Below are 27,566 nucleotides of genomic sequence, written 5' to 3'. Positions count from 1 at the left end.
GAGGGTCATGGGTCAACTCACCACACTCCTGGGACTCATCAGAGCCATCGCTGCAGTCGTTGTCATGGTCACACACAAAGTGCTTGGGTATACACTGTCGGTTCTGGCACATGAACTCGTTGCTGCTGCATGTGTTGTTGAACACTGAGAAAACAAAATGGACTTAAATGGACTTTTTTTTAGTAAATGAGTTTTCATGCTCTAACAGAAGTAAAGTATTCATTTCAATTTCTCACGCTTGCACTCACCACAGCCAGCTTTGACACTTTCATCGGCTCCATCGGAACAGTCTTTGTCCCCGTCACATGTCCACCGCTGGGGGATACACATGTGTGACCCGGGACACTGGAACGTGTCAGAACCGCAGGTTTTGGACTCTGAAAAAAGAAAAGTGAAGGAGATTTTAATGCTGTGAAAAATTGATGACCAATGATGATATTTCTATCAATATAAGTGGGAATTTTATGTTTTATGTTATCCTAACATGAATAACATGTCCATTGGGAATTGCTGTACTCAGGGTTGTTTCAAAGTATTTTGGGGGCCTAAGAAAAAGGGACCTGGGGGCCCTACAACAAATCAGAGCTACGGACACTTGGTTTTATTACATTTATTTAGCTAACTGACTGCTTTGCCTAACTTGTTGCAACCATAGACTGTATATAAGTATTTCAGATGTAGCGGCTAGGAATTAAAATGGAAGTGGCAGATAACCACCAGGGGGCGACAACGCTGGTTACAAAAAGAACTACGTTTGAATGGAAAAATTTGACTTTGAATTGTCAAAAACTGACATGCGTCGGTCAAATTATATTTCTTAAGGCTTCACAGGTGTTGATTTTGCAACTGGAATACTACGTCCATTTTTTTTTATATACAGACAAAACCTAAATTCTTGCTTGCTTGCATATCAGTTTTTAGTCCACAATGGAGCAAAAATATCACATTTTATGAGTATCATGTTAAATCTGATGATTATATTTTCTCATAGAATCTACATCTACAGATTCTTTTGGGTCCAGAGTTTTGAGCACTATGTTGCATTTGTCTTGACGATGCTCTGAAAAAAAAATATTTTTATCGGTAACACCCTTATTGAAATTCTTTTCAGTGTGGTTTTGTGTCTGACACTCACTACACTTGCTGTCTTCATCGGAGCTGTCGCCACAGTCGTCGGCTCCGTCACACACCCAGCGGTTGGGAATGCAGCGGTGGTTCCCACACTCAAACTGAGTGGCTGAGCAGAACTTATCTAGGGGAGGAGAGAAAATGTGTATGAAGTGCAAGATACAAGTGCCCCCAGACGCAGTAATGGCTGCTTGTATTTGACGTTGTTTACATTGCAGTGCGGCGCGTAAACATACCACAGTGAGCCTCGTCCGCACCATTCTCACAGTCGTTCTCCTTATCACACGTCCAGCTGTGGGGGATGCAGCGTCCGCTGGGACACGCAAAGTAGTTTGTCTGACACTTTGTTCTCCTGCTTCCTGGTAGAATGACAAACACGAGTAATTAGAAAAAAACTTATTTGCTTCACACATCAAATTGTAATCCATTTTTTAATAGATTAATCGAGCCTCTCTCCCAGTCCGGTAAAAATAATAAAAAAATGTTCTTCAGATGATTAATTTACATTGAGTTGTGAGGAAAGATGTGCCTTTCACAGGTCACTGAAATACCTGGGCAATTTGTTTCATCAGAGGAGTCCCCGCAGTCATTAGCACCATCACACAGCCATGACGGGGCGTAGCAGAGTGTGGTGAACTCGCACTTCTGAAATGTCACTCCCTTCACACCCAGGCGGAAGTAACTGGAACAGTCGGTGGCAGCTTAATAAAAGAGAACAGAGCGACTTATTATCACAGGCTGGGATGTAGTGATCTTTTTCTTTTTCTAACCACAGATTATCTGTATGTTGTTGAACGTACAGCAGTTCATTTCATCGCTGGCGTCCTCACAGTCCACCTTCTGGTTGCACTTGCTGGAGTTAGAGATGCAGCCTCCGTCTCTGCACTGGAACTGATCGGCGGTGCACAGTGTGCCTGATGCACACACACACACACACACAGACACATAATTGAAAGAGATAGAGTTTGGGCAGAACAGAGTGAGACGACAGCAGGCTGCAAAAAAAAAGAAAGATTGTTTAATTAAAAGATGTGACTCACTGTTACAGAAGAGTTCATCAGAATTGTCTCCACAGTCGTCCAGCCCGTTGCACCAGGAGCTATGCCCCACACAGCGGCCGTTCACACACCGTTTGTAGCCCTTCTTACACACACGGTTACCTGGGGAACCAGACAGAAAAATGGACATGGGTTCAACTTTTACGATGCCAACACACCGGGAGCATGGCTCAGACTGTCTGGAGAGTGACCGACGTTCCACTCACCACAGTAGGACTGTTTCTCATCAGACTTGTCCTTGCAGTGGGCCATGCCGTCGCAGGTCAGCGTGTAGTTGACACAGTCTCCGTTACCACACTCAAACTCGTCGATCGTGTTACACGTGGCGTTCATGGCTGCGACACAAGGACAGAAAAATACATTTAGTCAATGTCGTGTAGCAGCAGAAAAACATGACTACCCTGCAGCCATTCCCAAACTTAATAAATTTGAAATCTGAAAATCCTCTGAGGCCCAATCTTAGCTCACGATTCTGATCAGTATTATTGTTTTCATTTCAACACAGGGATACAAAGATCTATTAATAAATGAAATCAATAATCAGTCCACTTCACTTTCAACACATGCATGGGGTTATTACAGCTGGGCTCCAACTAATATTTGAAAGGTTGAGCTTCACAACAAAGTGCTCACTCTGAAAATGTGCAATTATCCATCAACATAAGTAACAATTTACGAATCAAAATCAACAAATTAACACTGAGCGTGAATACTGAAATGACCGGCTGACACTGGATACTCACACACGTACAATGCCACAATAATAAATCTAACGGGCAGGAAATATCCCTTCAACGCTGATAATTTAAACGTCATGGCTTTGTTTTATTCCTAATAAGTATTTATTAAGATTTTAGTTTAACTGCATGTTAATCTGAAGATCTAATCAGCCAATCACATGGCTGTAACTCAGCATTAAGAAATGTGGACCTTTTTTAGGCATCATCCTGCCAGTTTTACTGCTAGAATTCTATCAATTGTGCTTATTTCCCACATGTGTGTGACCCTTGTTTCTTATTTTTGACTCTGCTTTCAAGTCCAGTGATTTTTGTAATTTTGAAAAAAAAGCAAAAAGGTGTGAGTAATTAGGGCATGTCTAGTTATCATGGGGGGATGACAGCAAGTGTCTGCAGTGAGAGAGAGGTGTGATTATTTAAAAATAAAAAAGGATATGCATATAGACGTTATGGAGGAAAAAACAGGGCCTGAGCCAGATTGGTTTGTCTGAGTATTTTAGAATCTGCTATCTATTGGGATTTCCATGCACTACCATCTGCAGGGTTTACAGAGAAAGGTCCATCTAGTGAGCATCCGTTTACTCGGGTGAAAATGCCGTGTTGATGCCAGATGTCAGAGGAGAATGACTATTATAGTTATGTGATAGAAAAGCAACACTAATCCGTATCTCAAATAACCACTCGTTATAGCAGATTTGTGAATGCACCACACGTAGAACATCGTAACAGACTGGCTACAGCAGCAGACGATCGGCTACCACTCCCACTACTTTATTAGGTGTCCTGACCTCTGTACCTAATAAAGTAGCTAGTGAGCATTGACATAACTTTGTACGTCTTTACAGAACATGATTTGTTCTTTTTACGAGTCCAGTGCTTGTAAATTACCTATGCAGGTGTTGTCTTCCAAAAGTTTCCTGTCACCACGGCAACTGCAGTTCACCCTTCCCTCCGAGGTCAGCAGGCACAGATCCTGACATCCTCCGTTGTTAACACGGCACATAGAGAACTCGCCTGTGCAGAGGGAGAAACACACACACACACACACGCACACTCACTTGAGTGAATGCAAATGAGTGAACCCACCTTCACCTTCCTGAGACACACGCAGACCCATTCCCCCTATACATGCATCCACATCAGCAGACAGATAAGGCTACCTAGCTCCTGGCTCTGCGTCCACTGAATGTATTATTCAGTGCGGCTCAATCTGCATGGGATTTGCAGCTATTTAACTCGGGCTTCGAGCGTATATGTGGTTGCTGTGGCTACTGGAGTGTGAAAGTGTTTACTGAATGAGGCAACTTGAGGGAGAAGATAGCTGACGATATGTGGGGGGGAGGGGGGGAGCAGTTCTGCGTTAATTAAAAAGGACACAGACAATGGAAGATTGTCCAGTTAAATGACGTGAAAAAAGAGTTGAGGACAAAAGGATACAATTGAACTGGCGTGTGTGTGTGTGTGGTAATACAGCATAAAGCTGATGTTGGCACGTATGAGTAGAGGTGTTATTAAGATCACTTTCGTCATACCATTAATTGCTCTGCTGAGGCAGAATTTTTTAACCCTTTACCTCAAAATGAAATGTCTGTCTTCCTTATTTTAACCATAAAAGGGCCAGTGAGTAAGTGCTTTGGCCCAGTTTTCAGGAATATCTGGCAGTTATTTACAATTTACTGTGTTTACCCTTTAACACTTTTACAATCGGTGTTTGATTTATGTTTAAGTTTGATTCATGATGGACTTACTATTGCTTACTATTATTTTGTTTAACCTTTATTTTCACATCAATGAGATGAAATATGTTGATTTGACAGGTATTTTATGAGCTGAATTAGTGAAAAATTGCCCTTATTTTGGTCTCAATAGTCACTGATATTGAAAATATGAAATCAAAGTCACACAGTAAAATAAACAGGTCACACACTTGGATTCTTCTGTGTCACAACTCACAGCTGTTGGTGTCGTTGGCCACTGCGACGATGCCCATTGGCTGCTGCGGGATGTCCGCGCGCAGCACTTTCATCTCGCCTCCCGTGTATTTGTCAGCGCGAAGCACAGCCCTCCTGACCCAGTCGGTCCAGAAGATGTAGTCACCGTAGACGGCCAGGCCAAACGGATGGACTGGCTCATTCTTCAGCACCACCTGTAGGGGGAAGCATGACCACAGCCATGACCTCGCGCATTCAGGAAATTCCAGTCTTGGAATAAACTCAAAAGGGTAAACAAACTGATGGCTGTAATTAGGCAATCCAGTAGTGGAAATCACATACTTTAGTCTGGTTACATGTAGGTCTTTATGTTACTCACATAGCGCCGGCTGCCGTCGTACTCGCAGCGCTCTATCTTGTCCAGTGTGGCGTCAGAGAAATAGAGTTTTTCAGCACGGTGGTCTATGGCCAGGCCGTTAGGAGTTCGGATGTCGGTGCCAATGATCACAAGGACGTTTGCACCAGTCAGTGTGGCACGCATGATACTGGGAGACTGCTCATTCCAGTTTGTCCAGAACATGAGGCTGCAGGAAGGAGAGAGAGTCAGTGACATACACTCAATTCATGTAGGGAACATTTTCCTTCACAGGGACTGTGATAATAAGAAGTGAAGGTTCAACATCAAATTTGTAATCTCCAACACGTATTCACTTCCAGTGTACCCACTGTCATATGCAAAATGTATTCAAACCTCTGAACTATTAATGTGAACAATCCTGAGCAAAACATCCAAATCTGAGATGAAAACATCATGAAAAGGAAGCTCCACAATAAAGAAAGCTCCACATGAGCTTAAAAAGGTGATTTTCTTTTCTTCATAACACAAAATGTTTTGAAGTAACTGAAAATCTCATTGATGCACGGCACTTCCTGTGATTAAATCTAAATAAAATGCTTCATATCTTAATATAAAGATGCAACGGTGGGAAGTGAGACTTTTAGTGTGCACCTGCAGTAACCTTTAAATGCACAATATGTGATTTCTTCAGCTCAGGTTCTCTCTTAATGACTTCAGGGAGAAGCTTCTGCTGATTTCCTGATGATGTAACTGATCCTCTCAGTCTTTTTTTTCCATAGTTTCTGTGTGACATTCAGCTTTTTTTTAAAAGTGTGACACTGACCAACCAACTCCCCCCTTCTCCCTTCACTCTTCCTCCCCTTGCTACTGAAAAACATGATTAGAGACCTCACTATAACTTCAGCACCACTGAACAGCAGGTCAGTGGCTTTATCTGTCACATGTGTCACATACAAAAACACGTCCTCAACCCATTTCAAAAGTCCTGTTTCCATTATTTTTTGTCATGAAATATTTGCAGGACCAGCAGATGTGCAGCTGAAGAGCCCTGACATTTTATTGGGTACAGAGGAGCATTTAGAGCTATTAAAACTATATTATTTATGAATTTCAAACATAAAACCCGATGTGAAACACAGCAGCAGCTCCAAAGAGCACATGACCTGTATGACCGTATATAGGAAGAGTACAGTTTATGAGTAACTGTATCAGTTCTAACCTCTGACACTCATCAAGGACGAAGGCTCTGGGGTGGTCGTCGCCTGACATAGTGACCACCGTGTGCCGGTCAACAGCCCCCCAGCGACTCTGATCCACATTGTGGCGGGTGATGGTTGATGTTGTATAGCTGGTCCAGTATAGCATATCCCAGCTCCTGTGGTAGGCCAAACCCTCCACTGAACCCACATCTGAGAAGAGGAGGACACACAGTGTTAAATACAGAGAAGGAGAGAAGACAGCCGAGGAAGGAGGGAAACGTCAATTCCGTTGCTGCATTTAAAAGGCCAAGTGTGGACTGTCTGGCAGCAGCTCGGTGTTCTGAGGTAGAGCAGGGTTGTGGTTATGGATCTAACAGCTTGATATTAATGACCAAGAACACAGTGTGATTCGAGGCTTTTATCCAACAAATAGCTCACTAAAGAGGTCACAACAACAGTTACGGGCAAGCCAGTTACTTTCCATCACACTACCTCATCATCAAATGATGATCAAAAAAGTCTCTGCTCCACAGCCATGAAATGAGTAAGAAGTTGTGCACTGCTCGCCCACACAGAGGACAGACGAGAGGCAGCCAAGATGGAGGAACACAGAGTTCTGTGGCAGCAGATAGAGAACAGCTGCTGCTGTTGCTGCTGCTGCTGCTGCTGAGACACAACCGTGCATCACTTCACTGACAAATAACTCTTCAGTAGTTGCCTTTTACTGCGAGGATCTAATCATCACAGTGGCTCTTTTCTCGACTGAAGGTGATCTCACTCTTATCACAGCGCTGTCCAGAGGGGCAGCGAGATTCACCACCAGGTGGGACACTTTACACTCGACGTGGCGGTGAAATGCCACGGGAGTGAGTCAAACTTTGTCTGCCTTGTGCTCTGAGAGTTTTTAAAATGAAGCAAAGCAAATGGAAAGTCACGCAGGAGGCAACAACTCCCCTCGGCCTCTCGCCATCGCAAATCAATGCCCTTAAAAATCGATAGAGAGCAACATGAAATCCATTCTTCCCTATTTCCTCTTTTTTTTTTTCCTCTTAATGAAGTGTAAATCTTTAGCCTGCTGCATGGACCCACTCAAATTCCTCTGTTTATCTCCACATGGTTGTTGATTTAAGCCTATCTACAGTACGTGCCTCTACACATCGGTTTCGCTGTTGATGGCCACAGTGTTGGACTTAATTTATAGCCGCTGATCTCAGCGGGTTACAGTGACAATAATAGTCCTTTATTGCAGTTATCTACAGTAGGTACGATATAGAGCGAAGTGGTGTTTGGCTTCAGGGATCAGGGTAATTATTGACTGGCAATGTGACAGAAAATACTGAACTGCTATCAGTCGTTGTGTTTATACCATATCTGTGTGAATGTGTACAGAGCTTCTTACCCTTACAGATAAAACTGCTTTTTTTTTCAGACAATGAACAGAAGCAATGCACCCTGGGAAAAAATATACAAGGTTTGACCTCATTAGGCCCTCCCACACTGAGTAGACCAGCCCATGTCTACCCAGTCAGTACAGAGTTCGCCTGCCTGTGTCACCATGTTCAGCTATTCATGCGGCTATTGTGTTTCTAACTAGATCCCTTCTTTGGGAGGCAGAGGGAAGGCTGATTGTGGATTGCTGTGCCTGCGGCCTGATTAAGGTGTCACGTGGAGAAGCTGCCTGCTAGGAGATGACAGGAAATCACACAATCTGCGGCATTAAGCTCTTCACACTTGGATGCTCTTAACGAGAATCTTTGGGGAGGAATGAGAGCTCCGGCCTCTAACAAATCAATAATGACGACTTCAGTGGAGGGGTCTGCCGCTATTCGGCTTCTCCAGGCCAATCAAAGGTGACTTTGATTGTGAGGAATGCGAAAAAAAAGACTTCACTTCCATACTGCACACAGGAATCAACTTAAAGCTGAGAATGGTTCTTGCTGGATGCATTTTAAAAGAGGAGGTAATGTAATTTTCACGCGTAGAAACACAAATGAATTTAAACTGTGAACAGATTTTTATAATCACCTTTAGACCTTGTTAATTCATTTAAGTCAACACACCAGATGTTGGAAATCTGTGTGGTGTTATTTCCGAGTACACTGCTGTGGTGAGTAATCAGTCACATATTTATTATTATTATTATTGGTCATTTTATAACTGGCACCAGCAAAGTGACCCAACCAGAAGCAGACTGTGTTTAGACAGTAGAAGTAGAAACTGGAAGAGCAAACATAACCAAAGACAAGATGCTGCTGAGGAACTCTTCAGGATCAGAGGATGTGATAGGAAACAGCAGTGACACTGAGCTCAGCAAAGTGGAGCAGATCCTAGTCCCAGTATTAGACACACTGATTCTGGTGCTGGGGGTCGGGGGACATACTATTGTGATTATGATCTTGTGTGGGAGGCAGAGGTCCAGGGTGGCACAGTCTCCTCGTAACTCCATGACCGGCACAGGGACAGACATCCTCCTGGTGGCTCTGAGTGCTGCGGACTTGCTTTTGCTCTGCATGCTTCCCTTCCACACTGTTGCCATCGCCATGCAGCACTGGCCGTTTGGGGCCTTCATGTGTCGTCTGGTGGGCTTCTTGGGATCGGCCTGCTCCTCGGCCAGCGTCTTCACACTGGCCACGCTGGCTGTGTCACGCTATCTGACTGTGGTGAAGCCTGCGAGAGCTTACTCCCTCCTCTCCCCTAACCGAGTGTCCTTAGCTGCTGTGCTCCTCTGGGTCCCTGCGTGCTGCCTGGCTGCCCCCCAGCTGGTTTTTCGCTCTGTGGGAAACCCGCAACGAACCCCTGATGGACTTGCTTGTTTTGCTTTCCTATCCCACCGAGACCAGCTGATCTATGGATTATTTCACTTCCTTGTGGCCTTCTTGCTTCCCCTGTTTACCATCGCAGTAGCCTATGGCAGCATCTACATTTTCCTGTGGAGGAGTCAGAACGCCGGAAGGGCCCCGCAAGTAGAGCGCTACCAGAGCAAAGTCACCCAGACGTCAGCAATGCTGGTGCTGGCTTTCACCCTGTGCTGGCTGCCATCCTATGGCCTGATGCTGGCCTTACTGGTGGATAACAGCTCAGGGGCCACAGGTGCCTCACCACGTTACGGCGCCTTCACTGTGTTTTCACGCCTCATGGCGAGCTCCTCGACAGTAATGAACCCTATCCTCTATGTGCTCATGTCGCAAAAGTTCAGACAAGACCTACTGAGGCTGTTCAAGAGGGGAGGACAAGATGCAAATGGGGCTGTGGCTATGGCTGCTGCCTAACAGCGTCACCGTCAGCCGCTAAATAAGTTATAAAGAGAAACACTAAGGACTGTGAACTACAATAAAAACATTATTATTTTATAAACATTATTTGCTGAAGTGCACGCAACAAAAGCTCTTGAAAACATTCATTGTTAGATGTTGTGCAAGATCAAACCACTTGTCTAGGGAGGAGCGGCTCTACAGGAACAGTGAGACAATGCTGAATCACACAATCCTTGTAAAACAGATTGAAGTAAAGACACTTTGGTGAAACATTGATGGAGTACCTGAGTTTCCTTGTGCTGACATACGGTGGATAAAGGTCTAAAGTCTCAGCATCTTTCGATGTTTGTAGACACTCTGTTCTCAAAACACCAGATTAAACAAGCCTTTCTTTTTAATTTCTAGTTTGGCAACGACTTCAGAATAAAAGCTTCCTGGTTCTGTTTAATTATTTTTGGGGGGGGATTCAGCTGTTGTTTTTCTTTTCGGGACAATTTATCACCAGGGGTTTATATTTATAACTAAGGCTCTTTGTTAGTCATAAAAAAAGTGGAACAATCAAAAATGACGCTTAGCTATTGTCAAGGGGGAGATGGAGATGAAATGGGAATTAAGCTGTGTGTGTGTGTGTGTGTGCGTGTGTGTGTGTGTGGCAGATGAGCAACAAAAGGGTTTATAGCTAAAGCTGTGGAAATACTCACTTTCTACGACAGTTTTGCGATCAGATCCGTCGTCACTGATCTGCTGGATGTTTCCAAAGTGGATGTCACTGAAGAAGATGCGGTTCGCTCCCTTTCCGCCGCCTCCTCTGTAGTCAAACGTGAGCGCGATGACGTTCTTCATGTGCTCGGGGTTCTCAAACGGTTTTATGGGTGCGTTCAGGTTGTTTTCGTCGGACAGGTGGACGCTCTTTAGAATGGTGCGCTCCGAGTAGAGCAGGTAGCCGTCATAGTCGCGGCAGGCGCGGCCGTCCTCGGCCAGCATGCCATGGGCACAAGCACATGTGCGCTGCCTCTTGCCGCGATACAGACAAAGCTGCTGGCAGCCGCCATTTTCATTTTTGCACACGTTTGTTCCTGTGAGCAGACATGAAATTCATAATGTTAATATGGTTTTCAAAAAAAACTAAATATCACATGTATACAGGAAAATGCAAATCTCTTGAGAGTTCTACAGATGTAACAATCATTACTCGTTACCTTGTTGTCTGTCCCTATTGAAAACCTTGATGTCTTTTAGCTGCACTCCTATACCGGTCCTCAGAGACACAGAGTCTGTGGCGTTGTCCTTGTTGCCTCGTTTTATGGAGCCATTTGCATGTGTCCTTCAATGCAGACAAGACAAGCAACATTAAACAGAGGCGGCTGCTCGCATACATCACGGATGAATATTCAAAATGCAACTCATAACAACACCGAGCCAGTATCTTTTACAAATAATGCAAAAGTGGGATTGTGTCGGAGAGGTGAATCTAACCTGTCACTCCAGTAAATGTAGTTCTCAAACACAGACACAGAGAACATGTCCATGTTATTGTTAGCCAGGACCACCTCCCTGCTTTCTCCAGTTTCCAGGTTGATGCGCTCAATCTTGTCTGTTCTGGCATCGCACCAGTACAGCAGACTCTCCTATAGACATACATACAGTAACAGTTGACACAGTGTTGTTTACTCTTTACACTGTAACACAGTGATAAAAAACAAGTGCTGTACCTGATAGTCAATGGAGATACCGTTGGGCCAGCTGATACTGACATTGACCAGAACGGCCCTCTGGGTGCCGTCCAGACGAGATCGCTCAATGCGGGGATACTGACCCCACTCCGTCCAGAACAGGTAGCTGCACACATAGACACAGCAGGACACGGATATAACTTCCTCAAGTAGTCAATAAGGAGAGAAATAACTAAACACGACTGCACCAATAATTACAGCGACACCCAGTGTTGCTTTCCTCTCACCCTTTCTCTGGGTGGACAGTGATGGCACGAGGCTTGTCCAGGCCCTGGGAAATCACCACATAGCGAAAGGAGCCATTCAATCTGGCCACCTCGATCACATCGAATCCCTGGTCTGTCCAGTAGATGTTGCCTGTGGAGGATTGAGAAGGAGGCAGTGATGAGCATGTGCTGCATGTGCATTGACTTAGAAACGCAGCCTTCTTGTGGAAGACAGCCAAAGACAGATACACACAAACACACATAACTAACAGTTTATGTGTGTTTAATTGATATGAGTATATACAGTATATATGTTTTTTAAAAGGTCCAGTGAATAACATTTATGGTTTACTGGCATTAGTACATTTGAATAATTGCATAATTGCTTTAAAATAAAAATCATTTGGTTTTTGGAATAAGAATTCATGTGGACGTTTGGCAAAGTCTTGCTTTATAGAGGCTGCCATCTTGTGCGGACATGTTCCTACAGGACATGTGCATTTGACATTTTGAAGTCTAACCTTACTATGTAAACAAGAGAGAATGGCACACAAATCCAATGCATACACCAACAAAGAAGCGGGAGGAAATGGCAGAGAGAGAGAGAGTGGGAGAGTGGATAGAGTGTTTACATCCTCGCTGGTATGCAAAGGTGGTGTGAGGTGTCTCTGGGGTGTTTCTAACCTGCTATCCAGTCAACAGCAATGCCCTCCACTCTGCCGATGCCATTAGTGACCACATCTTCTCTCCAGGTCTGGTCTCTCTTGGCCCTGCTGATGGTGCTCAGGCCCATATCTACCCAGTAGATGGTGTCATTGTCTGGAAAAAGGCACACAAGTCAAAGTAAGCAAAACACACATTATCTTGTATCATGGCATATACAGTATTAATTAAAAAGTCTTACCAGCATGGAAGTCTATGCCGACAGCGAGGGATGTGCCCGACACTGGTACGAGGGCATCAGATTTGTCTAACGGGTCCAGAGGAATACCACGGATGCCCTCATGCACCGAGTACAACAGGAAAGAGCCAACTCCTACAGCAGAAATGAACAAAAAAAAAGCTGTGAAAAGTATCCTCTGCGTCACACGTTTATCACTGTAATCCGTGTCTTCACGCCCAAAATAGCCTCGATCAAGGACACAATAATGTGTATATATAATAAGAATATGCTGTACCTTCACAAGACTGCTGTCCCGTGCGCAGGCTGTATCCTGCTGTGCACATACAGGCTCTGGTGGTCGGGGAGGTGGGGAGACACAGCTGGGAACAGTCCCCATTGTTATTAGTGCAGAGATTTGTGCCTGGGAACACAAAAGCACGGGAACAAATGAAAGAGGAGTTGGAGACATAAACAGATGTGCTCTAGCTGAGGTAAACAGGGTACAAGCAACAAGCAAAAGAGTCCAGTGATGTGACAAGGACATGTCCCTGCCTTTTCTAAGCAACGTTATTTAACCCAAACTGTGGCTGCCAGTGTTGTACCTTTCTGCACAGTTTCATTGTAGATTTTCATGTGCATCATGGGGGACGTGCTGTTCCTCAGGACTTTCCAGTTCCCCCCATCCTTCTTGTTACAGGTTCCTATCTGGTCTGTTCCTTGATCTGCCCACCACAGCTTGTCTCCTATGGGACACATCGCACAAAAACATGACATTTAAAGACATGTACATATACTCAGAACTTGGTCATGTCTGAACTTTCTACCCTCATACACCAGAGACTGAAGTTAAAGATATAACATGTAACATTTCTGCATTCAAATGTCTAAAAACAACAAGTCTGATGTTATATATTTTGTGTTCTTACATTAGCCAAGATGTCTCTAACAATGTTTAAATCCACTATGACTTTGATGACTGAAAACCTTCACAGACTTGTTTAAATCCTTAAAAATCCATATTTCTATCCAAGGTAATGAAGGAAGGAAATATTAAGTACTGCTATTTAGCGTGTGTGTTGTCTTTTTTGTGTCAATAATCAACCGTGACTACTCATTGCCATGTGCTGTACAAGGTCATCAAACTAGGTATTTTGTTATTGTTTTGAATGAGAGGCAACCTCGCGGCACAAATGACATGCTGTGTAATTTAACATTCCCTGAAGACCTACCCATGATAGCCAGAGCAGTGGCCTTGGTTAGTTTGCCCTTGACGCCCTCCAGCACCTCCAATTCAGACCCGTCCAGTTTGCAGCGGTTGATGGTGCTATTTCCTGCGCTGATCCAGTAAAGCTGCTCTGTGTCAAAGTCAATAGAGAGACCTGGGAAACAAAGAGACAGATCAGGTGTGTAAAAGGCCACCCTGTCTCTGTGGAGTGCTCTGTAACGCAGTCACAGGAAAAGCTAGCGCATCGCTCACCAACAGGCCCTTTCTGGTTGGTGAAGAGGACGGTGCGGTTCATGCCGTCTGTGTTGGCCATGCTGATGTTGTCTCCGTCTGTCCAGTAGAGTTTCCTGGAGAGGGACAGACCGAGACAATCGGCAAAATACACAACCCATGAGCGAGCGACAGAAGGAGAACTTTCACGCTGTTTTCAGAACCTCTCCAGATATTGTAAGTGTTTGCACTTACAGTGATCACATTCACCAGCTTTACGAAAGCAAACTTGTCCTTCAAGTGTTGCCTGACTGAAGGAGCACTCTTACTGAAAGTGGCCACTTATAATTGTATGATTTGAAAAACAAAAAAAACAAATTTTCTTCTGGTCAAAGAAAATTATTTCATTACCCAACATTAGAGGTTTTATGATTTTGATGATTTATGATTCTTCTCTCAAAAAGTATCTTTAATTCATTTTGACGACCTAAGTGCAGAATCTGCATGTTTCCCTAGTTTTTGTACTCCAGGTTGAATGAAGCAGATCATTATCTGGGTGAACAACAGCAGGAGAAGGTTTGGGAGGGGATTGAGGCAAGGTGCCATTTCCTGAACATGCAAGAAGCAGGACACCTGCCCATTTACTCCATGTGGATTATCTGGAGTTCCTTCTGCTGCGCTTGGAGCTCACTTGGACATTAATATGAGACTAAACTAGGAAGCTGGTAGTAAAATCTCCAGATTTCACAGATACAGCCCTATTGGACAATCTTTGTGGGTCTCTGGAGTTCAGTGCATGTCTGACATCAGCTCACGTGACCTGAAATACACTGATAAGTCACAGCATTAAAACCAGCAACATATTTTACTGCTGTGACTGATTGTTGTATATAAATTTTGGTCCAAGTTCAACACAGGCTGTCGTCACCTCCGTCATTAGCGCCTGGTTTGCTTCCCTCAGTAACATCGTCACAACCTTCTCGACAAAATCATAAAAGTGAGCAGGGAATTTATTACATTAGGGCAGGAACCATTAATCACAATTTACACCACCTGAAAAAAGGGGGAATGCAGATAACTTCAGACTCCGCTCACACTGAACACAGCCAACACAGTCACTTACCCTCAGGCCAGGAATATTGATCACTTAGTTTCAGGACAAGGAGAGCTACGTCAAGCTTTGTGCCAACATCCATCAGACTTATAAATGCTTGATATACACCCTACACATTTATTTACTACTTTAAACAGATGATGGACTGTGAATACTAACTGCGGCTGGCCGATATATAAAGTATAATGTGTAGCAATTTTCTTTTTTTAATTTTCTTATAAAATACAACAGTTAATAATAAAAAATGCGTTAAACAATGGCCTGTGTCTCTTGGTACACTTACAATTATTTACATACACGTACATATTAATTAATCAATGCAAATTAAAAAAAAAAAGCTCAGGTGATGAATTAAAAATCACCTGATGAAGTATTTGAATTTCCATTCATTCATGAGTGAATGAATGGTATTGAACTGAGGGAAGAAGTTGGGGCAAACAAGTAAACCTGTAATGGTAAAGTGGGGAAAAAAAAAGGTAAAATGTATTCAAGGCATTTGTCATTCGCTCATTTATTCATTGATTTTTCTACTGTGTATTCAGTAAAGGTCGTTGGGGTGGGATTAAACTGGAGCCAATCCCATTCAATTCAACAGTTGAAAAAGATCCCTGTCTGACTCATCACGCCATTGTTGACTCTCTCTCTCCCACACTAACACAAACACCTTCCACTTGCGTTTAACTTGGTCAAACTCTTCATACACATGCAGAATAGACATACTTCATGTCAAATATGATTGAGCGTCACTGTATTTTAGAATAGGTGCAGTCTGTGTTTAAAGGGTATCAATCCTCCAGTCCCATCACCCACTTCCTGTTGAATCCTCCCACATCCACCACACCCTTCATTTGTTTGTGAAGTTGCCTTTAAATAAAGTTTATGAAAGCATTTAATCTCCCACTCTGGCATTTTTAGTGCACACACACACCCTCCCTGACTGTCTCTGGCTCCGCCCACTTGTGTACGTATTCCGGGCAGTTCGTTTGAGACGACAAACTAAGCATATGGATTTAGCATCTGCTTCTCATTTCCACCCCCACCGTGCCAACAACGCTCACATCACACACATTCCTCAGCTTAAGTTGGCTCAGTCTTTTAAAGAGAGGAAGAAATATACAAAAAAAACAACACACAAGGGCAAAAAGAAAACATCCTCTTCTTCATCCACCTCCAATACTGGAAAACCAACAAAGTCTATAAATACAGGGGTGATGGTTTGTCTCTCCTGTGCTGGCGAGAGAAGAGGCCCAGGCCAGGTTGGGGAGCTGAGGCGGGTGAGGTTTTGAGAAGGAAACCAGACAGGACAGAGAGAGGCGGGAGAAAAAAAACCCTGGACACTGGCTGAGTAAGACAGGAGGGAACAAGTTGTAAGATAAACACTCAAACAGAAATAGTGACAGAGAGCGACACAGACAGTCTCTCTAAATAATTCACAGATAGTCAATCTCAGCACCGAGGCCCTCTTTAAAATTAGAAATGGAACAAAAAAAAAAAAAAAGAGATGGTATAAAAACGAAAGAGGGGCAGGAAACATTGCGAGTGAGTCCCTGAGTGAAGAACAGCCAGAGGTCAGTGACCATTTATACCAGAACTCCTCTGCATGTAATCACTGCCTGCAAACAGAGGGGGGGCCTGACAGCCACACACAGCCTGAGTGTGTGTGTGCACTTCCGTGTAGATGTAGGTGCAGCTTAAAGGTGAAATCAGGAGGGCGTCTAAGAGCGGCTTCATTTCAACAAAGTGCTTAGTGTTGTGTGTGTGTTTCCTCTTTAGGAGCTCCTTTGGTATAAACACAGACTTCTTCAGGAGCAGCAGACCACATGGGGACCAAAGCTTGATCCTAATAAGGCGGAATCTCATTTCTGAGGCTCTGGTTAAAGCTGCAGTGCGTAACTTTGAGTGATTTATGCTGTTGCTGCATTTGTATGCTGTACCCTTCATCTGAAAACAGAGGGACCATTTGTGTGCATACATCAGCGGCACAGGGGCAGACGAGGTGTAGAAGCATTTATCCTGTCAAACAAACGTTTTCTGAGCAGTACAATTCACTTCTGAGACGTTTCATTGTGTCTTCAGTCTCACTTTACCAGCATAATAATGCTGTTGCTTCCATCTGTCTTGACGTATAACAGATCACTTCCTGTGTGCAGCACGGGAGGAATGTCGCAGGGTGACACTTGATCTAAACACTGCTACACTGAGAAATAGAGAGACTGTTTCGTGCAACTGGTAGACTTAATCCATGGTTTGAATGTACAAAACATGTGTTTATGTTTAAATGTTACTCACTATAGTTTTAAGGTTAAGATGAGGATGTGAATTGTGGTTCGGTAAAGGTTGGATTTAGCGGTGGACTGGTTTCGGTTGAGGTTAGGAATAAAGCTTGGTTTAGACCAGGGGTCTCGAAGTGTGAATCTAATCTGGTCAGGAAGTGAAAAAAAGGTTCCACAGCGACATTTGTGATGATATTTCACAGAAGTTCAACACAAATGTGTTTGTTTTTATATGGAACGATGTAAAATTCACAATAAAAAAACATATTTATGATGCAAAATGAATCTATAGACAGGCACAAGTCATTATAATGACATTAAGCCAATTGGAGAGCCGCAAGTTTGAGACCTCTGGTTTAGACTGTTCACATGAATGGAGGTCAATTCACTGTCCTAGCAAGACTATGTGTGCAAACCTGTGTGTGTTTGTGACCTACCCCAGTATTGGATGCAGCACCAGGCAGTGTGGTTTGTCCAGCCCCTGGATGACAGCATTTTTGAAGGAGCCATCCAATCTGGCAACATTGATCTGTTTCTTATTGGCATCATAGCTGGTCCAGAACAGGTTCCTGGAAATCCAGTCCACAGCTAGACCATGGGCATTTGGCAGATCTGGAGAAGAGAAAGAAAAATACACACGGAGCCATGAAGCAGCCTTCTCAGTCATGTTAAATAAGAACCTAACATCCACGAATGCCTTGTGCCTCATCTGTCTTAGAAGTTTAATATCGTAGTGACATCTGCAGCAGATATAACGGAAAATTGAAAACCTTCATAGTTCTGTGGTCTTTAATGTGTCCATAAAACTTGTTGGAAATTGTGAACTCTAAAAAAACATTGTGAAACATGCCCTTGATTTGCTCTTTGTTTTTCACAGCATCACTCTTCCTGGGGCTTAATGATAACGGCCTTCTTGCAGTTGAGGAATGGATAACTGTTACAGTGAATTGTACCTTTTTCCTCAAAAAGAAAGAGGAACAAAATTGTCAACATTGTTTATTTCTAAAGTAAGCTCATGTAATTTATCATCATAAGGACACAGATTATCTAATTAATTGATGAATGAATCATTTATTATTTTATAAATGACTCTGGGGTATAATCAGTATAAATTATCGTCCCGCTTTTATCTTCACTGGGTTATTTCAACAGCACTTTCTCTGGTTTATGTATTTCGAGTTAAAACAAGATAAGTGGGTGGGTCTTGTCGCCATATTAATTGGCGTTTAGTAAAGCATGTTGGTATTTCTAAAACCGCCTACTCTCTGTTGTGCAGGACTTTCTCCCATCGTCCCATCGTCCCAGCATCACCTCTATCTACGGTGTTAACCAAAGAGGAAGCTGAGTGTGATGTTTCCGAGGCAGAGATTGATGATGAGGAAATTTCTGAGGTGAAGCAATATACTGCATGTTTGAATTGATTTGCAATTTTAGGGCTGCTGCTGTGGAGGAAGAGACCAGAGAAATGCAGACTCATCCCCATGATGAAGTCGATGCATCTCAATTTGGGGAGAAAGGATCATCCAGTGCCTGATCACATACAACTTAGTGCAAGAAAAGTCACCAAAAATCTAAAAAAAAACCCTCTAAAATCCAAAAGGAATATTGGAAAACATGCACCAGGGGACATTCCAAGCAACATATAATGTGATTAAAACACTATAATGTAGATTCTGCTGCGTTGCCTTATCCATACCAGCAGAGACCACAGTCTCGACTCCAGTGCCATTGATGAAAGCTCTCTTGATGGTCTGAGTGCGGACATCTGACCAGTAGATACGATGCTCCAGAGCGTCATAGTCCACCGCAGTCACGTTGTCGATGTCCGGCACCGTGAAGGAGATAATGTAGTTGTAGTACGGGTTGTCAATGTCCACTCCTCTGATCTCGATCTGACGGGCATACAGCAGGAACTGGCGAGACTCTACGGGGGAGAGAGGAGATGTTGACATGCATCCATCAGTGAAACACCAAAGCCTCTGTGTGCAATGGGTTTAATCAAGCGATTTCAAATCAAAAGTCAACACGAATACCAGAGTTGTTGATTAGTGGTTGCAACATGGAGGGATGCATTATTTCTGCCACTTGCATTAACAGTCAGTTGAATCTCTGACTCTGATGATTGTGTCTGGCTGACTGTGCTGTAGCTGTGGCAGCGAGAGCTAATTCAGTCAGTGAAGATACATTACAGCAGGATTGGTCTCAACAGTCCGATCAACATTTAACTGCGGGCAATTTAAATGATGGACAGGAAAAGTGGGCAAAAGAAAGGGAGGTGAGGAGAGTAATGACAGTGTCGGGCTGAATCGGCGAAAACCCAACTAGGTGGGAGACGTGGAAGGTTGTGTCTGATGCCTGCATCAGACAGCATGGGGCTCTCCATTCCATTACCCCTGAAGATAATAGAAAGTGCTGCCTTGAATACTAAACTCAGACACTGAATAAACGGGCCCACTCTCAGTTTTCACAGACAGACACTTCAATGCGCTCCAAGGCTGTCACAGCACAACACAGTAGCATCTCAAAATGAGATTGTTTAATCCCTTCCTCTCACTCTCTCCATTTCACATATATACAAACAATAACACACACACAAAATGCACAATCATCACTTCGGCAAGGACAGGGATTACAACGGCATCCAACAAGAGTGAAAAGCAGCTCAGAGGCTCACAGAAGGTATCAGTGTATGTTTATACAGCCACTGCATATAATTGTGCATTGCAGTCATTGGAACACATAGGAACACACTTTCGACTGTTTGTTAATGCAAATATCTGGTGATTTAAGGAACTGTGAACATGTCATGCTTGTTGGTGCCAGCTGGTCTGAGTATATCTATTGGGATTTTCTCACATAGCTGTTCTCTAGAGCAGGGGTGTCAAACTCAAATGACCTGGGGGGGCAATCATGGTATCATCTGGTCAAGAGACCAGAAAATGTGGGGGAAAAACAGCTGTTCAAATAAATGGGTCGTTACCAGGCTTTTGCAGAGCTTGTTGATGAGCTGATTATTTGAATCACTTGTGTTGGAGCAGAGAAACACATGCAGGGCAGTCGTGTAACCAGGATTGAGAAACCCTTCTATCACCCGACTGGCAGCTGTGCCTCAGCTGCACACTCTAAAGAGAAGGTCAGGGACCAGGTTTTCATTATAACATGATATTAAGGGGTGGGTCATATGATGTAATTGATTGGAGGGCCGCATGTGGCCCGCAGGCCACCAGTTTGAAACTTCTGCTCTTGAGTTCACAGGAAAAAAATTAAAATAGGTAGTGAATAGTTGTTCTCAGGGCAGAAAATGCCTTGTTGATGTACAGTAAGAGGTCAGAGAGGAATGAACAGGCTGGTTCAAAGTTGAAAAAAGCAATTGTAACTCGCCATGTAAAAAAAACACGACAGAGGCAAAGTATGTACAACATGTAGAAGCAGAAGACCACACCAAGTGCTACTTTCTTAGGTGTCCTAAGTGTGTACCTAATAAAGTGGCTAGTGAGCTTGAATTTGTTCACACTTACCGTAGCATGTGCGTTTGTCAGGGCCCAGCTTCATGAGGTGAGGACAGGCACATGAGAACGTCTGATTGTAGTTGATGAGACAGAGGTGAGAACAAGGTTCTTTGCCATCTTTAGCCGCACACGGGTTCGGAGCTGGGAAGACATGAGCACAGAACTCAATATATTCATTTATACTCATTATGGACTTGGTTTACACACGTTGTTATAATAAATTAACCAGCTATAAACATTAAAGTTTTCGAGTATGTGTAGGTGTTTCTCACCCTCGGGCTGTCTGGATGGATGATAGACTTGGAGGTCAAAAGGCTGTGTGTTTGTTCTCTGGACTACAGTGACATTGCTACCAGTCCACTTGTTTGCCTTGGCCAGTGTGTTGGTCCTCCAGTCTGTCCAGTAAACCTCTCCACCATACATGGTGACCGCAAAGGGATGCGACAGATACTCGTGTCCCCTCAGAACCTCGATAAGCCCGGAACCGTCGTACTTGGCCGAATAGATGGCATCAGATCTACAAACAGCACAATTTTCAGTTATATTTCTGTACAAAAATTAACATTGTGTGTGTGTGTGTGTGTATGTGTGTGTGTGTGTGTTTGTGTGTGTGTGTGCATCAAGCACATGTGTGTATGTGTGTTCACTTTTGTGTCTTCAGTCTGACCTGGCATCGATCCAGAGGATGCGGCGCTCTAGATAATCTACAGTGAGTCCGTTCGGCCAGCCTCCGTTGCCAGTTTCTTTGTGGATGGTCTTCCTGCCTTCTCCACTCATGGATGCTGCTTCAATTCTTGGCAAACTGGCATCCCAGTCTGTCCAGAAGAGGATTCTGCAACATAATACCACAACATGAACATGAGGTTATTAAAAAAAAACGAAGTACAATATGTGCAGGAGGAGTTTGGAAGAAAACCATTTGGTTTAGTTTAAGATGTTGTAAAGTGGGCTGTGTTTATTTGAGTGGGACATACCCATCCCGGGGGTCTAAGGCAATAGCTCGAGGGTGCTCCACCTCCCCGGCCAGCAGTGTTGTCCTCATGGTGCCATCCAGCTTGGCTACTTCAATCTGATCCAGGTTGCTTTCCACCCAGTAAATGTTTCCTGCTATCCAGTCGACTGCCAGGCCCTCGGGAGTAGCCAAGCCATACTGGATTACTACATCAAAGCTGGTTAAAGCTAAAAGGAAGACAGAAAAGACAGGACACATGATCGAATAAAGATAACTTGTTTTTAGTCATGTATGTCTTCCTCCCTCTAAAGTAGTGACCTGATTTTCCTCCAGTAATCAAGCTCATTAGATTCTCAAGCTAACACTGCATCACAAACTGTAATTTCTTTACTCAAATTACTAGATGATGTTGTGTTTTTCAGTATGGACAGAGCAAGGGTGTGTGTGTGTGTGTGTGTGTGTGTGACTGGGCTGTAGAAAATCTGAATACGTGATGTCCTGTGGGACTACAGAGAGAGTCTTCCCAGTCTCTTTCAAACCCTCTCATTTTCCGTCACATCCCTAATCACAGGGACATATCTAATTATTTGTGATGAGTCATCATCCCGCCTGCCTGCTGCAAAAACACACAGTTGCTATACTCTATGTTGCCTGTTGTTGTTGCCTAGTAAATATTGCTCATAACAACCACAACATGCAACATGACTTCAGTGTGGATTGCTGCAGTGATGATAGGGGCTTTACCTTACACGATACATCACCAGCATTAGTGTAGCTTCATAAAGAAACAATTCTACATACATGATCTGACACTAGGAATACAGCTGTTTCCGTTACAGCAGCCAGACTCAATTTGAGTTTGTGTGCCAAATAAACAGCTTCCTCAGATTAAAGGGCTCTAGCGTGCAACCAAAAGTATTTCAAGCGTGACTAAATCTTTTCTGAAGTGGTGCACCTTGCATTTTTTATGTCCACACCTTGCAGCCTGTGTTCTCCATCCATAATTTTCCAAACTCGCACTCAAGTAAGGACGACGTCGTGGTCACAACCAGTCAAAGACAGAGAAGGGGTGGGTCTTTGTCTCCGACTGGCTCTAATCCAGATATTCCCATACACTGCCCCCTGTGTGTGTGTGTGTGTGTGTGTGAGAACAGTGATCAAGGAGAATACACAGCTACAGATACACTGTATACCTGCTACAAAAGGGCCAGGATTTCCATATAACTACCTAAAAACGCACATTAATATAATATGTAAACATTGTTCTTTGACACAACATTGCTCCCACTGTTAAGACAGTAATGCTCACTACTGTAGACAACATTACACTATATTTATGCTATAAGTAAAGACTCATTTACCTACACCGTATTGTAATTTAAAATCATTTAAACATGACGTAAGTATGTTTAATACTTACTGCATATGGAAAATGACAAAAAGTGACCCTTTAAAATTGTGGTGCTAAAAAAGAATTGTGCGCACCTAAATGACAAATTTAGGCACAAACATTGCAACAATGCAAAAAGTTAGTCTGGAGCCCTGGGTTTTCTTTTATGAAGATACTATTATTGGTAATTTTCGAATAAGAGACAGAGAGAGGCAGGAATGCAGAAAAGAGCCACAGGACAGAATTAAATCCAGGCTGCTGCAGACGCCTGCAGCTGCAGCTTTATCAGGTGAGTGACCCCTACAGACTTTGTTCTGACAGATATTATGTATATTATGCAGGTTTATCTGGTGAATTAAATAATATTAAAGAAGTGGAAACCACTATTGGCAAAAGAATTGAAGTCCTTGTGATGTAGCTAACACTCACCTCCATTTTCAGACAGCTTCCCACGATAGATCTTATCCTCCACCACGTCAGTCCAATAGAGGGCGCTCTGGCTAAGATGGAAGTCAAGGGCGATGGTGTTTCTGAGGCCTGGCACCAACACACTGAACTCCCCCTTATTCAGATCAATGCGGCGGATCTCATGGCGGTTTGAGAAGATGATAAAAGGCTTGAAAGGATCTGTGCAAAAGAAGAGGGAACAAAATCAGAGGCAATCTTAAAAAGGGAAACCAGCCTGATGGTTAAAGTTTAAAACCGTGTGCTTGGTCACAGTTCGTTGTTACTGCTTCATTACAGCTCTGCTGGAAAACACTGCAGCCATGTTTCACTGCAGTGTTTAACAGAGGCTGTTGAACGTGGCTCTAATCCCGGGTAATTAAAACACAGTGTAAATAAGACAGGAGTTATCTGTACCTAACAGGTAGCCAGACAGACAGACAGCAAGATGAATGACGGGGGGTTAGTGGATATTCTCTAAGACCTGGCAGCGAAGAGCTCAGAAATACCTCCTCTAGTCTCATTTACAGTTTCTACGAGGACAAAATCTTTTTCTTTTCGTAAATCAATTTGGAAGTGGATTTAATGATACTGACCCATTTCCATTATTCACCACGTCCTCTCGTCACCTCATACATAAATATTTGAGATTTTCTCCTACAAAGCTGATAATGGATAATAATAATAAAGTGATCATAGTGAATATTTCCCTCCTCCCTTGTCATCCTAGTGTGAATGACACTCTTGTCTCCACTGCTCTGTCTATTGTTCAAATAAGTATCAGTCTTTGGCGTTCCGTGGCTGCTCTGACCACACTGCTTCCTGCTAACGGCGGCTGCTCCTCAGCACAAATCCAGACCTAAACCACACTTCTTGACTCTCCAATCCTGCAATCCTGAACCCTGACAAAGTGCAGAAACAGGTCACTTCTCAAACTTCCTACAACTACCACCATCAGTCACTTTCTGAGCTTCGTCACTAGTGTCTTTCGATTTCCCCCAAACCTTCATCTTCCCCTGCTGTACTGTGTCCTTACCTGTGCTCTTGCAGTTCTCCATGTCAGGCTCAAGTTCCCAGCCCTCATAGCACGAGCATTTCACACTGAACTTGTCCTGTTCACAGCGTTGACTGCACTTAAGGTGTTTGGCACAGAAGCTCTGGATCTGGCAGGTCTTGTTGTTTGGCCCTAATTCCATGCCCAGCGGACAGGAACAGATCACACCTTCCCCGGGGGCCACTGTGCAGTTGTGGCTGCAGTCGCCATTGTCCAGTGAGCACAGGTCTGTAAGACAGACATTTAGAGAATGACTGATGCAAGGAGAAGCCACAGAGATGTTAAGAAGCTCCAATTTAAGATGCCAGAGTTTAACTTGCTGTGGAGCCCCCATCTGAAGCTCCGATCACTGCTTTGTCTCTTACCACAAAGTTTCTCATCGGAGCCATCTGGACAATCGTTTTTGCCATCACAAAGTTTCTCCGACTGCAGACAGATGGTGGAGTCGTTGGCGCACACATGATGAGAGAGCTTACACATCAGCGCCTCGCAGTTGTCCTCATCTGAGTTGTCCTCGCAGTCACTGTCACCGTCGCACACCCATGCTTTGCTAATGCAGCGTGCTATAGGTGGAGGATTGTGTTATTTTAACGATAACTTCATGCACTTTACAAAGTACTTGAGCATTTGAAGTTATGCTCTCCTCACCAGAGTCCCTGCAGCCAAACTTGACAGCCGGATCACACATGTGTGTGACGCCCTCACAGTTCTTTTCATCACTCAGGTCCATACAGTCAGTGTCACCATCACAGCGCCAACGCAAGGGGATACAAAGGCCGTCCATTCGACATTGGAACTCATCTGTGTGACAACCACCGGGAGGACGTGTGGCTGTGGAGAGGGAGAGAGAGAGAATAATGAGACTCAAGACGTGAGTCACTGTTTTCCCCTTGTTGCTTTTATAAATCAAATCAGCACACACACAACCTTCAGCAAAGACAAAGTGTTTCAAGACCACGAAAACAAAATGTAATCAGAAATCCTGGCAGCAACACGTCGTAACACCACCAGGGGCTTTTGTCTCTCTCTTAATAGGTGCATAATTCCTAATGGTCAATTATGAGTGAACATTTCTTTTATCTCATGTCATCATTTTAAAAAACGTTAGTGCATCAGTCCCTTCAAAGCACCAGTAAATATTAGCGCCGTGAGAGTGGTGTCAGTGTGATGAACGTGGACCAGGGACTTTTTACATCTGCACACTGAAATGTAAACACTACCTTTGATTTCAGCACTGAGTGCACTTCATGGGACACACAGTGTTTCAGTGTAGAAATGCAACCAGCCACCCGTGATCATAACAACCCCCTTCGTTCCATAAATACTTGAAAATATGACTGGCAAATAGATTGTAAATGGTGGCTTTTATAGGTAACTAGTTTCTATTTTTAGTTTCTAATACTTCAAAGAAAGAGTCTGCGCAGAGAAAAAGGTGTATGTGTTCGCTAGTCAACAGGGGAGGTGGAAACAGAAATGCATTTCCTTCTTCACAGTGAATTCTCCCCCACTAAGAGTCTCATATTATGAAGAACCTACGAATAAAAGCCCAATTTTTCTATCATTTATTCACAAAGAAAACCTAGAACTTCTACATCAGTGAAAGGACAGCAGCTGTTACAGCTGCTAAATATCTGCCCGAGGGGATCACTCTCAGAGAAGATTTGGGACTGATGTTTACATGTAATATGTGAATGATGAATATGTAATACATGTAAAAATATAATATATAACACAACATGTGATGTAGTTGTTGATGTGCAAAATGATGATTATAATGCAACATCTTTGGCATTTTCATGTCCAGAGGTGGGATCAAAAGAAAATGTCCATCATTAGTGGGTTTGTCAGCTGCAGTCAAAACATCAGCTAACTCATATTTTTTTACATTGAGACAACACTTTTCTTGGCTGAATGCACCATAAATCAACTTCATTGTCAGAATTAAAGTGTGCAGCATTGTCTAGTACTGCATGAACAAGGACAGGAAAACAACATGTCGATGAAAGTGAAAGTGAATGCGATGCAGACACCTCGTGTGACATTTCTAAATAGATAACTCTCATCTTTTCATATGAAGGGGAACTTATCTTATAATTCAAAATGATCTCTTATTAACCTAACATTTACATTTTTTTTTAAGACACATTAATCTACTGTGGTGAAGGTTCCTCAATGTAGAAGTAGTAGTACTTTTTTCAGTCACAGCATTGACAAAGAATAACAAAAAATAACACCCAACAGTGAGTGTATTTACAGCATATATATGCTTCCAACTTTTGTTTGAGGAAGGCCCTTTTCTATTCCAACATAACTGTGAGCCAGGTCTTCTCGTCCATCACCAGAGCCTGACCTCATAAATGCTCTACAGAATGAATGGACACATTCAAAATCTTGAGAAAAGTCTTCAAAGAAGTGTGGAAGCTGTTATAGCTGCAAAAGGGGAACCAACTTCACATTAAAGTCAAAGTATTTGAATATGTCATTACACTCCCTGTTTGTGCAATGGTCAGGTGTCCCCATATGTCTGTCCACTATAACCAAAAATAAGCTAAACTCTTCTGAAGAGGAAAAGGGAATAATAGTAAACGCTGCCTGATCAGCAGGTTCAGACACTGACCCTGGTTGGTGCAGTTTGCGTGGGTCTCGTCGCTGTAGTCCCCACAGTCATTATCTCCATCACAGGTCCAGTAATCTGGTATGCAGCGTCCGCTGTTACATTTGAACTGAGCGTTGGAGCAGGAGTGACTACAGCCTGCCTCATCACTATTGTCCCCGCAGTCATTATCTGGAAAACAAACACAGTCAAACAATCCCCACTCTCGCACAGTCTCCAGGTGCCCAGGGCCTCAAAAAGGGAGAAAAATATGCAAAATAGGTTTGTGTGAATCTTTTTTTTTTTCACAAGTAA

The 27,566-nt window shown here is 43.4% G+C and overlaps 2 protein-coding genes across 2 annotated transcripts in view; one reads left to right on the top strand and one right to left on the bottom strand.

Annotated features, from left to right (window-relative positions):
• Positions 1 to 27,566, bottom strand: part of LOC122759893 (low-density lipoprotein receptor-related protein 1-like) — a gene marked incomplete at its 5' end in the record, with an annotated part of 72,698 nt that overhangs the window by 18,676 nt on the left and 26,456 nt on the right. Inside the window, 34 exons of the mRNA XM_044014883.1 lie at positions 22 to 144; positions 249 to 377; positions 1,136 to 1,252; positions 1,365 to 1,487; positions 1,680 to 1,829; positions 1,929 to 2,042; positions 2,169 to 2,288; positions 2,393 to 2,521; positions 3,812 to 3,937; positions 4,877 to 5,069; positions 5,234 to 5,438; positions 6,432 to 6,621; positions 10,367 to 10,741; positions 10,865 to 10,989; positions 11,142 to 11,293; positions 11,378 to 11,504; positions 11,626 to 11,755; positions 12,289 to 12,423; positions 12,509 to 12,640; positions 12,783 to 12,908; positions 13,090 to 13,230; positions 13,717 to 13,866; positions 13,965 to 14,059; positions 17,747 to 17,921; positions 19,006 to 19,233; positions 20,828 to 20,959; positions 21,091 to 21,335; positions 21,486 to 21,650; positions 21,793 to 21,997; positions 23,590 to 23,787; positions 24,641 to 24,886; positions 25,024 to 25,221; positions 25,307 to 25,489; positions 27,276 to 27,443. Of these exons, the coding sequence (XP_043870818.1) occupies positions 22 to 144; positions 249 to 377; positions 1,136 to 1,252; positions 1,365 to 1,487; positions 1,680 to 1,829; positions 1,929 to 2,042; positions 2,169 to 2,288; positions 2,393 to 2,521; positions 3,812 to 3,937; positions 4,877 to 5,069; positions 5,234 to 5,438; positions 6,432 to 6,621; positions 10,367 to 10,741; positions 10,865 to 10,989; positions 11,142 to 11,293; positions 11,378 to 11,504; positions 11,626 to 11,755; positions 12,289 to 12,423; positions 12,509 to 12,640; positions 12,783 to 12,908; positions 13,090 to 13,230; positions 13,717 to 13,866; positions 13,965 to 14,059; positions 17,747 to 17,921; positions 19,006 to 19,233; positions 20,828 to 20,959; positions 21,091 to 21,335; positions 21,486 to 21,650; positions 21,793 to 21,997; positions 23,590 to 23,787; positions 24,641 to 24,886; positions 25,024 to 25,221; positions 25,307 to 25,489; positions 27,276 to 27,443 (5,550 nt within the window). The remainder of the gene's footprint in view (positions 1 to 21; positions 145 to 248; positions 378 to 1,135; positions 1,253 to 1,364; positions 1,488 to 1,679; positions 1,830 to 1,928; positions 2,043 to 2,168; positions 2,289 to 2,392; positions 2,522 to 3,811; positions 3,938 to 4,876; positions 5,070 to 5,233; positions 5,439 to 6,431; positions 6,622 to 10,366; positions 10,742 to 10,864; positions 10,990 to 11,141; positions 11,294 to 11,377; positions 11,505 to 11,625; positions 11,756 to 12,288; positions 12,424 to 12,508; positions 12,641 to 12,782; positions 12,909 to 13,089; positions 13,231 to 13,716; positions 13,867 to 13,964; positions 14,060 to 17,746; positions 17,922 to 19,005; positions 19,234 to 20,827; positions 20,960 to 21,090; positions 21,336 to 21,485; positions 21,651 to 21,792; positions 21,998 to 23,589; positions 23,788 to 24,640; positions 24,887 to 25,023; positions 25,222 to 25,306; positions 25,490 to 27,275; positions 27,444 to 27,566) is intronic.
• LOC122759889 (galanin receptor type 3) lies at positions 7,933 to 9,939 on the top strand. The gene has a single exon (XM_044014878.1). It carries the CDS (start codon positions 8,658 to 8,660, stop codon positions 9,678 to 9,680), a length of 1,023 nt encoding a protein of 340 aa, XP_043870813.1. The 5' UTR covers positions 7,933 to 8,657; the 3' UTR covers positions 9,681 to 9,939.

The sequence above is a fragment of the Solea senegalensis genome, unplaced genomic scaffold, assembly GCF_019176455.1.
Source record: "Solea senegalensis isolate Sse05_10M unplaced genomic scaffold, IFAPA_SoseM_1 scf7180000012601, whole genome shotgun sequence".
NCBI lineage: Eukaryota > Metazoa > Chordata > Actinopteri > Pleuronectiformes > Soleidae > Solea > Solea senegalensis.
The sequence above is the reverse complement of the archived record's forward strand: the minus strand, read 5'-3'. Positions and strand labels throughout refer to the sequence as shown.